This window comes from Nematolebias whitei, chromosome 9 (assembly GCF_014905685.2).
Source record: "Nematolebias whitei isolate Nwh7 chromosome 9, NemWhi1, whole genome shotgun sequence".
Classification (NCBI taxonomy): Eukaryota; Metazoa; Chordata; class Actinopteri; order Cyprinodontiformes; family Rivulidae; genus Nematolebias; species Nematolebias whitei.
Window position 1 is genome coordinate 10,588,258 of NC_056506.1, and position 11,864 is coordinate 10,600,121.

The following is an 11,864-nucleotide window of genomic DNA, read 5'->3' on the forward strand; positions in this document are numbered from 1 at the left end:
TATTGAGCATGCATCAGGATAAGTGTATTAAGTGCAGGATCATTTCTCCTTTAACTAGTATATCCCACACCGGGGTCAGCTGTGCCTCCTCATCCTCCTCGCTGCTCCGCAGTGAATAACACATCAGATTGTACACAAAAGCGCAGCAACGTATGCATAGTGCAAAACTTTAATTATATTTGTGTTTTTTAATAAAATTGCCCATGACTTTGAACTTTTAGGGGCATAGATTTTTTTTTTTAAGAGCAGAAGCAGAAATGCGAAGGAACAGCTCTGATGTGAATTCAAAAAAGTTCAAGGCAAAACCAGCTCTGATGTGACATTAGGAAGCTTTGTTTAAAATTAAAGTTTTATTTAGTTAATAGTTTTACAGTCACTCTTTGTCAGGTGGGTTGAAAAGTATGCAGTGTAATCTAACATTTTTCAGTCAGGTCATCTGGACGTTTTTTTTTTTTTTTTGTGCTGAAACGTTTCGCCTTCGGTCCAGAAGGCTTCATTAGTCAAGGAAACACACAACAAAACTGATTCTTCCCCCAACAGCTTACTCCACCCGAAAGGGTAATGTAGAACCAATCTGCGCATGCGTCTAACAGAAACTGAAACTTACCACTTGTGTATGTTGACCTGCGTCAAGAGTGAGACATTGACAGATGTGGTGGAGATAATCCGGTGATTTTTCAAAATAAAAGTTTTGTTTTTTTCTGTGGGGCCCGGAATAAATTGACCCACGGCCCGGTACCGGTCCGCAGCCCGGTGGTTGGGGGCCACTGCTCTAGATCACATATTATGAGAGTAAACAGATTTTCCAAAATCTTATTTTCAGATTTAGCTACTATAATAATTATTTTGAGCCAATTGTACATGTCTGTTAGCTAAATATTTTTTGATGATACAGTAGTCCCTCATTTATCGCGGGTGTTAGGGACCACACCCACCCATAAGTGAAAAACCGCAAAGTAAGGATACAGTAGTCCAAATTCAAGTTCAGTTCAAGTTCAGTAAACTTTGTCATGACGTGCCAGGCTACAATCACTCTAACTCATCCATCACATGTTACTCCCAATCTCCCTCCTTAAATAAACTATTTAAATTTAAATACTGTAACATTTTAAATAAACAATCCATGCAGCATAGATTGTTTATTTAAAATGTTACAGTATTTAAATTTAAATTGTAGAGAAGAGAAGTGCAGCAGGACATCAAAGGGATGTCTCACAGCTTCAGCTCTGCAGCACAGAGCACAAAGGTACTTCTTGATAAATTACACTTCAACAACTGAACATAGAAGTTTTAAAATAATTAAAAATAACTTTTAGCACTTTTGTATTTTGTGATTATGACAATTGTACAATGTGACATACTTTGAATTTTATGATGGAAGACAAAAGTTGATTGGTGCATCTGGACAGCAACAAAGCCGATGTAGCAGGAGAAATGTGTGCATGGCAGAGAAGAAGATCAGCTGATCAGCTGCATGAAGGAGCTTCCCCCTGCACTTGCGGGCTGCACACATGGAGCAAAATCATTTAAAATAATTTATTTTAAATAAACAATCCATGGCTCATTCATCAATCAACCAATTGTGTCATGTCCAATCTTATTTTGAAAAACCTCGATATAGCAAATCCGCGATAAACGAACCGCGAAATAGCGAGGGACTATTGTATACCTGTATACTGGATGAATTTTATTGAAATACTTTGGAAACAATCACTGGATGTACCTACAGAACTGATTTAACTTTTGTAGTCAACCCAGATCAAGAAAACTGCTATTCAAGCGCAGTAGGAGGGTTAAACTTTAGCAGTACAGTAGTCTCTTGCTACTTCACGTTTTGTTTTCTGCGGACTCGCCCTATCGCGGTTGTTCAAAGCAAAGCCTCCAGTAAACTCGCACGTACGTGGGTCCACGCATACCGGATTAAACTCAAAGCAGACGTCTGCAAGGCATGTCTGTGCAAAGCTCAATTTCTACGACCGCGTACGAGTACTCGGTGTTGCAAAATAAACTGCCCGGCGACGGACTGTTTTGTAAGCGACACGAAAGTATTAAATTTCCCTTCTTCACCCCTGATCTGGTTTAATGGCCTTTTCTTTTCTTTTTTTTTCAAGAGGCAAGTGATCGCTTCCTCCTCCTCCGTTGACGCCATGACTGAAATGGGGAGAAATGAAGTAATTTGTCACAAGCAAATTAAAATCAGGTCCAGCGTGGCTGCAGGAGGGTCTGGAGATTTCCTGGTGGGCTGGTCTGATGTGTGGGCTGCAGGGCCAGCGCTCCCTGAACTTTTTATTAACAAGATATAAACACAGAACACCACTGCGGCTGGGGCTGCCAGCTCTCTTTTATTTAATTTTTTTGCGACCTGTCAATCAATCCAGTAGGAGGGTCAGCTAATGACCAATTGGTGAACTCAATTTGTCCCGAAGGTAAACGCCCCTTGTCTGTGGAGCTGACAGCAGCCACTCAGGGTGGATGTTTGAGTTTGAAGTCTCAACCCTCTGCAGATGGTGCACACAGTTTCAGCGCAGCTGACAGGATGCGCAAGTATACTGGAGCCTTAAGATTGGATATGACACAATTGGCTGATTGATGGATGAGCCTCATGATCGGCATGGAATTTTTATTTAGAATAAATTATTTTAAATTAGTTAGTTGTGTGCAGCCCACAGCTGCAGGAGAAGCTTTCTCCTGCAGCGTGTCATATCTCCGCTCTGCAGCGGAAAAATGGGCATGGCCGAGAACGCTGGCATATGGCAGAAAGCAGCTGGAAGCAGAGAGCTGAAATCGTGACATTCTGTGCTCGTTATAGAAACATTGTTTAGAATATTGCAAGAGCTTGTTCTACTTTGTGGTTTTTCACTTATCGCGGGGCTTCAGTGTACGGATCCCCTGCGATAAACAAAGGACTACTGTAACCCTTTTATAGTCAAGTAGGTTACTCAAGTGTAAGGAAAAAATAATGAAAGTATTTGAAAACACTGCGCCAGTAGTACTTTGTTGCACCACCTGCGGATTTTCCAACAGCTTGAATTCTCCAAGGCATAGCCGAAACTACTGACAAGTATTTCTCATCAATCTGCCTCTCTCTTTCTCATATTGCAGATCCCAGATCAAAAAAGAACCTTAAAAAGAAAACTTTCTTAGGCGTAGATGTAGCCACGCACCACAATGGAAGTCAGTACCTCATTTATTTTTCAAGTTATCATGCTGACAACTTGGACAAACATTTATGGCGGCAGCCATCTTGGATTTTGATATGGCACCCTATTTTCGATAGTGACTTTTCTTGCACCTAAATTTAGCCACAGACAAAATGGATGTCGGTGCCTCATTTATTTTTCAAGTTTTGTTCACAACATGCACAGATGGATGCAGGATATTTCCAATTCTCCCTTATTGCTCCGTGACGGAGGACAACTAAAACAATTGAAAGAACATCCTTCATGAGCGGTGATTACAAAATTTTTGCCAGGGGTTGTATATTATAAATTGTGGACCATTTACCACTGGCAGGTAAGTCAACAGTAGATATGCATTCGCTAAAGGAAAACTAGGCCTTTATTATTTTGTCATAAATAGTCTGCATGAACATGTAGCATATGTAAAATTGATAGTAATTAACATTACCTATTTGGTGCGGGACGTGCTGTGAAGTGCCAGCAGGTGTTTCATGATCATTGCCACCATCTGAACGTTCCTCAGATCCACAAAGCTGTTCCTTTGACTGTTCTCTGCTGTCATACACACTCAGATGCTGTTTGTCTGGCTGTGAATCCAGAGAGCAGCTCTGTCCCAACAGCTCACTCAAAATGTCAACATAGTTTTCTGCTTCTTGGCTCTCAGCTTCAGTCTCACCTTCACTCTGCTTCTGTACAAGAGTCTCCATCAGCTCTAATGTTTCTTCTCCACCAGGATTCCCTTTCCTGCCAGGATAGTCAGCAGTCCAGCCCTGGGCTGCCCAGTAGGAGTAACACTCCCAGTATGTATAGTAGGTATCTGTAGCATGCTTCTCCCACATCACTTTTGTATCTGGGTTATCCCAAGGAGCAGGAACTGATCCAGGATTGTCTGTAGACACCACTTTGGTCTCTGGATGCTTCTCCAGCCAGCTTTCCCACAGCAGAGCTTCTCCATGTTCAGCTGTATGGGTTAGGAGAGGGAGGAGAAAGAGCTTTTGTTACAACTTTTTTTTTTAATCATTTTATTTATTGATTTTTAGCATGTTAAATTAACAATTAACAAACAAGACACCCCCAACCCGACAACAATCCCTAAAAAGCAAGTATAAGTTACAGAGGAGTCACTGTGGTAAATATTATTGCAAACCTGGCTTTAGTGCAGCGGGCTCAATATGGAATTCAATATTTCTTTAAACTGTGTCTAACACAGATTAATGATCTGTTGTTAACTTTTTAAAACTTCCCCCCAAACTTCAGCCATAATCAACAGTCTCGAATCTGGTGCCCATACAGTTTTCAACAGTGGAAAAAGTTGAAAGGGTAAAAAATGTTTAGATATATAGAAGAAATTGTCCCTCTCAGTGAGGGGGTGAGGTTTCATAAACATTTCAATATCAGAGGAATTTGGAAAGGTTTAAAATATCTGGGAATGAGATAAGGTCATAATCTTGAGATTGAAGGCGTCTGAAAAAATAACAGAATTAAAAAGATTGTCAAAGAGTACCAAGAAGAATCCCTGCTGAATTTCATTTGATTTAGATTTTTTTCTTCCTAGCTCACTTTCCATTTTGTTAGTTCGATAAAAAATGCATTCATCTTTTATTTATTTACTTTAACACGCTTCTTCCTTTTCGAGTTGTGCAGAGCTGGTGTCCATGTCCAGCAATCACTGTGTGAGAGGCAGGGTTCACAAGTCACCAGTGTTGCAGTGGACACTGCTGTGTCAAGACGTGATCCTGACCAAACAAAAACAAAACTGTACCAGGAACATTCTGATTCATGCTCAATAATCCAGGTAGAAAAATCTAACAAAGTTAAGTCAGGTCCTGTGGACAGATAAAAAAAAAAAAAAAAAACATAGTTCCATGGTCAGTTCCTTGTACAGGAACACAGAACTGACTGAACAATGCACGAGGCTCTGCTAATTCAGAACAATCAATCGAAACAGTAACAAGGAAGAAATGACAAGATCAGCCTTCCGGGTCAAGATGGTGACGGCAGTATGGTCGGCTTGCCTCGCTCTGAAAACCTTGATTTTTTTGTTGTTTTTTGCTTTTATAACTCAGGGTGCCAACTCTCGGCTGGTGTATAATCACCAAACTCTTTTTACTCTTCGGCCCTGTATTAATAACTCGACTCCATTTGTGCAAAATGGCCAGAAAACTTTTTCCCCTCCATTTCTGTCGAACGTGCCGGCCTACATGTGCCACGCCCCAGCTCCACCTGCACGCAGAGGGTGCAGACGCCACAGGAAACAGCGCCCAGCTGGTCAGACTGAAAGCCTGTTTGGCGTTGGCTGCTCTCTCTGATGGGTTTAAAGCTGCATCTGATAGTTTCATCCCGCAGCACTCCTTGGATCCTATCAGCTCCTCTCAGGTTCCTGTTGTTGGGCTGGCACTGCCTCACCTTCCTCCACCTCCGTGCGTATGGACTGAATCATCACAACCTGCAGCAGCTGGACCTGGCTCCTTGGGTGGATTATATCATCCCGGTTCCCTCTGAAGCTCACATGGCCCTGGGTAATGTTAGAGCGCTAACTAACAAGACCTTTATTCTGAAGAACTTCTTCACCTCCAGCGGTCTGGGTTTTTTATTCATAACTGAAACGTGGATAACTTCCAGTGAGTCCAGTGCTTTTTGTGAACTCTTGCCACTGAACTGTACTTACTGTACTTCAGCTCTCAGAGGATGACTGGTCGAGGAGGAGGAATAGCGACTGTTTACAGGGAGAGCTATCTCTGTAAACAAACCACACCTTTAACATTTTATTCCAACTTTGAGTTCAACTTATTTGAGCTCGGATCTTCACACACAGTGCTGTGTGCTGCTTTATACAGACCTCCAAAGTACAACAAGGACTTTCTGACTGACTTCGCAGATTTTTTGACAGGAGTCCTGCCTAAATATGACAGGATCTTAAAACACTGCCTGGCCAAAAAAAAGTCGCCACCTGGATTTAACGAAGCAAATAGGTACAAGCCTCCTATTAGATAATTATTGCATGGGTGATTATCTTTCAGCTGGGAACAAGTTATTTAACCCCAACTGATGCAATGAGTTGCTTCTCATTTCTTAAAACAACCATGTCGAAAGACTCATCGCGTGGTCGTGGAAAAGATGCCAGTCTGTTTGAAAAGGGTCAAATAATTGGAATGCATCAAGCAGAAAAAAACGTAAGGAGATTGCAAAAACTACTAAAATTGGGTTAAAAATTGCACAACGCATTCTTAAAAACTAGAAGGATAGTGGGGACCCATCATCTTCAAGGAAGAAACGTGGTCGGAAAAAAATGTGGCTCACTGTACAAGCCTGTGGGGGCATTGCTATCATAGATATCATATAAAAGCTAGAAAAAGCATTGACCTCTGTTGCCTATTGGCACTGATGAGCCGTAGGGCCGCCATCTTGGAATGGTCATGTACGGTCGCCTGGCATTCTGGTGCGCTCTGTTTTTTCTGTTTTTGTGCTTTAATCATGTGTCTGCATGCTCCTACACTCGCGAGGAGCTACTAAACATCAGAATTACAACCCATGAGGACATTACTCCAGTTTTTTTAGTGCCTGCTGCAGAACTTGTGCACTTTTTGGCCAAAAGAGTGAGACTTCGCAAGAGGGGCAGAAGAGCTGGAGCGCTCGTGCGTCTCCGGAGGCGCGATACACGCATGCACTCTGTGCCTGGGGACTCTGGGTCGGGCCCTCCAATCTCTGGTGCTGAGGTCACCGAGGTGGTTAAAAAGCTCCTTGGTGGCAGGGCCCCAGGGGTGGATGAGATTCGCCCGGAGTTCCTTAAGGCTCTGGATGTTGTAGGGTTGTGTTGGCTTACGCGACTCTGCAATATTGCGTGGACATCGGGAGAAGTTCCTCTGGATTGGCAGACCGGGGTGGTGGTCCCCCTATTCAAAAAGGGGGACCGTAGAGTGTGTTCCAACTACAGGGGAATAATGCTTTTAAGCCTCCCTGGTAAGGTCTATTCGGGGGTTCTGGAGAGGAGGGTCCGTCGGATAGTCGAACCTCGGATTCAGGAGGAGCAGTGTGATTTTCGTCCTGGCCGTGGAACACTGGACCACCTAAACACTCTCAGCAGGGTCCTGGAAGGAATGTGGAAGTTTGCCCAACTGGTCTACATGTGCTTTGTGGACTTGGAGAAGGCGTTCGACCGCGTCCCCCAGGGAACCCTGTGGGGGGTACTCAGGGAGTATGGGGTACCGGGACCTTTGATACAGGCTGTTAGGTCCCTGTATGACCGGTGTCAGAGCCTGGTCCGCATCGCCGGCAGTAAGTCGGGCTTGTTCCCGGTGAGAGTTGGATTCAGCCAAGGTTGCCCTTTGTCGCCGATGCTGTTCATAACTTTTATGGAAAGAATTTCTAGGCACAGCCAAGGTGTTGAGGGGATCTGTTCTGGCGGCCTTAGGATTGCGTCTCTGCTTTTTGCAGATGATGTGGTCTTATTGGCTTCATCAGATCGTGATCTACAGCTTTCGCTGGATCGGTTCGTAGCCGAATGCGACACGGCCGGGATGAAGATCAGTTCCTCTAAATCCGATGCCATGGGCTTGAGCCGGAAAAGGGTAGAGTGCCCTCTCCGGGTCAGGGAGGAGGTCCTACCCCAATTGGAGGAGTTCAAGTATCTTGGGGTCTTGTTCACGAATGAGGGAAAAATGGAGCGTGAGATCGATAGGCGGATAGGTGCAGCGTCTGTAGTGAAGCAGGCGCTGTACAGGTCTGTCGTGGTGAAGAGAGAGCTGAGTCAAAAGGCGAAGCTCTCAATTTACCGATCGATCTACGTTCCTACTTTCATCTATGGTCACGAGCTTTGAGTTGTGACCGAAAGAATGAGATCTCGGATACAAGCGGCCGAAACGAGTTTTCTCCGCAGGATGTCTGGGCTCTCCCTTAGAGATAGGGTGAGAAGCTCGATCATCCGGGAGGGACTCAGAGTAGAGCCGCTGCTTCTCCACGTCGAGAGGAGCCAGTTGAGGTGGCTTGGGCATCTGTTTAGGATGCCTTTTGGACGCCTCCCTGGTGAGGTGTTCCGGACATGTCCCACCAGAAGGAGGCCCAGAGGAAGACCCAAGACACGCTGGATGGACTATATTTCTCGGCTGGCCTGGGAACGCCTCGGGATTCCCCCGGAAGAGCTGGCCCAAGTGGCTGGGGAGAGGGAAGTCTGGGCCTCCCTACTTAGGCTGCTACCCCCGCGACCCGACTCCGGATAAGCGGAAGAAAATGGATGGAAGGATGGATAAATAAACTGAATTGAATTTAGATGCCGGATAGTGGACCAGAATTGTTTCAAAGCCGTACGGAGATCATTCTCCATGACCTCTCTGAACTCCTCCCACGCCTGAGGTTTTGCCTCAGCGAAAACCCGAGCTACATGTCGCTTGGACTGCCAGTACCCATCAGCTGCATCCGGGGTCCCACAGGCCAAAAAGGCCTGATAAGAATCCTCTTTCAGCCTGATAGCATCCCTCACCACCGGTGTCCACCACTGGGTTCGAGGGTTACAGCTACCACAGGCACGACAATCTTGCAGCCACAGCTCCGATAAGCCATCTCAACAATAGAGGCACGGAACATAGCCTACTCGGACTCAATGTTCCCCACTTCCCCCGGAATGTGTTCAAAGCTGTCCCAGAGGTGGGAGTTAAAGCTCTGTCTCACAGGAGACTGCCAGACGTTTCCAGCAGACCATCACAATACATTTGTGCCTGCCAGGTTTGACCGGCATCCTCAAACACCATTGGAGACAATTCCCCACCAGATAGTGGTCAGTGGACAGCTCCGCCCCTCTCTTCACCCAAGTGTCCAAGACATGCAGCCCTAGATCAGATGAGATGACAACAAAGTCGATCATCGCAATGAGGCATAGGGTGTCCTGGTGCCAAGAGCACATATGGACACCCTTATGCTTGAACATGTTGTTCGTTATGGACAATCTATGACGAGCACATAAGTCCAATAACAGAACACCACTCAGGTTCAGATCGGGGGGGCGCTCCTTTCAACCACACCCCTCCAGGTCTCACTGTCATTGCCCACGTGAGTGTTGGAAGTTCCCCAGCAAAACAAGGGAGTCCCCAGGAGCCACACTCTTCAGTACCTACTCCAAGGACTCCAAAAATGGTGGGTAATCTGAACTGCTGTTTGGCGCATAGGCACAAACAACAGTCAGAACCTGTATACCAACACGCAGGCGGAGGGATGCTACAGGTCCTTCTCAAACAATTAGCATATTGTGATTAAGGTAATTATTTTCCATAATGTAATGATAAAAATGAAACTTTCATATATTTCAGATTCATTGCACACCAACTGAATTATTTCAGGTCTTTAATTGTTTTAATACTGATGATTATGGCATACAGCTCATGAAAACCCAAAATGCCTGTCCCAAAAAATTAGCATATTTCATCCCACCAATGAAAGACAAGTGTTTTTAATACAAAAAACGCCAACCTTCAAATAATCATGTTCAGTTATGCGCTCAACACTTGGTCAGGAATCCTTTTGCATGAATGACTTCTTTAATGCGGCGTGGCATGGAGGCAATCAGCCTGTGGCACTGCTGAGGTGTTATGGAGGCCCAGGATGCTTCGATAGCGGCCTTAAGCTCATCCAGAGTATTGGGTTTTGCGTCTCTCAACTTTCTCTTCACAATATCCCACAATTTCTCTATGGGGTTCAGGTCAGGAGAGTTGGCAGGCCAATTGAGCACAGTAATACCATGGGCAGTAAACCATTTACCAGTGGTTTTGACACTGTGAGCAGGTGCCAGGTCGTGCTGAAAAATGAAATCTTCATCTCCGTAAAGCTTTTCAGCAGATGGAAGCATGAAGTGCTACAAAATCTCCTGATAGCTAGCTGCATTGACCCTGCCCTTGATAAAACACAGTGGACTAACACCAGCAGCTGACATGGCACCCCAGACCATCACTGACTGTGGGTGCTTCACACTGGACTTCTGGCATTTTGGCATTTCCTTCTCCCCAGTCTTCCTCCAGACTCTGGCAACTTGAATTCCGAATGACGTGCAAAATTTGCTTTCATCCGAAAAAAGTACTTTGGACCACTGAGCAACAGTCCAGTACTGCTTCTCTGTAGCCCAGGTTCAGGTGCTTCTGCCGCTGTTTCTGGTTCAAAAGTGGCTTGACCTGCGACACCTGTAGCCCATTTCCTGCACACGCCTGTGCAAGGTGGCTCTGGATGTTTCTACTCCAGACTCAGTCCACTGCTTCTGCAGGTCCCCCAAGGTCTGGAATCAGCCCTTCTCCACAATCCTCCTCAGGGTCCGGTCACCTCTTCTCATTGTGCAGCGTTTTCTGCCACAAGTTTTTCCCTTCCCACAGACTTCCCACTGAGGTGCCTTGATACAGGACTCTGGGAACAGCCTATTCATTCAGCAATTTCTTTCTGTCTCTTAACCTCTTGCTTGAGGGTGTCAATGATGGCCTTCTGGACAGCAGTCAGGTCAGCAGTCTTACCCATGTTTGCGGTTTTGAGTAATGAACAAGGCTGGGAGTTTTTAAAAGCCTCAGGAATCTTCAGATGGTTAGGTTAATAGCTTGTTTAGAGAAACTTTTCATGATATGCTAATTTTTTGGGACAGGCATTTTGGGTTTTCATGAGCTGTATACCATAATCATCAGTATTAAAACAATTAAAGACCTGAAATATTTCAGTTGGTGTGTGATATGAAAATATGTTTTACAAGGTGTTAAGTTGCCTTTATGCCTATTCAAACATATACATTTTGTGTGTGTTACTTATTATTGCCATAAAAGCAAGGGTGGAATGATATAGAAATGATTATTTTAATGCTTTTTATGTCAATCTATACCTATATTACACTTATTTAAACACACTTATACTCACTTTTGATGCAGCTTATCTGCTTATTCAGTCATTCCTGTGCTGCAGATGCGTTTTGGAGTAATTAAAGTTCTCTGGGGATGCTCTAGCCAGAAGATCGGGCCCAATCTTCAGGTTACAGTGACCCAGGTTTTGAAGGACATGTTTTTTATGAAACCATCGCTCTGTTGCACAGACTGCTTTGATGAAGGAAAAACAGATTTAATTAAATCTGTCCTCCTGGCAACCATCAAAACTTGCTTTGATCTGCTCTCACGCGGTCCGGTCAGGGAAGAAGGTATATAAGAAATGTATCAAACAACTTAATCTTTGGAAGTCCTGTGATGGATCAGCCGCGCGCTGGTGCCATGCGCCATTTTTGATGTGATTCTTCTTTACCTGGGTCGAAAACGACTTCCCGGCCAGTGTCACGGTGAGAAGTTATTTCATATCAATCTGTGTGTTAAGAGTGTACATGTTTTTTGCTTGGCTGTTTTCTGTGGCAGGTTAATAAATGACACTTATTTATCCTAGCAGTGACAGCTTTTGTCTTTTATTTTTCCCATCTTGTCTGAATATCTGTGCCGACCGTTTCACGAGCCCTTTAGATAAAAAGAATTTCATAATACAGTGTGCAATGAATCTGAAATATATGAAAGTTTCATTTTTATCATTACATTATGGAAAATAATGACCTTTATCACAATATGCTAATTTTTTGAGAAGGACCTATACACACACACACACACACACACACACACACACACACACACACACACACACACACACACACACACACACACACACACACATATATATATATATATACACACA

General features: G+C 44.4%; 1 protein-coding gene across 1 annotated transcript in view; it reads right to left on the reverse strand.

Annotated features, from left to right (window-relative positions):
• Positions 1-11,864, reverse strand: part of tgs1 (trimethylguanosine synthase 1) — a gene marked incomplete in the record, with an annotated part of 304,266 nt that overhangs the window by 148,428 nt on the left and 143,974 nt on the right. The window contains 1 exon segment of the mRNA XM_037682064.1: positions 3,856-4,140. Coding sequence (XP_037537992.1) covers positions 3,856-4,140 — 285 coding nt within the window.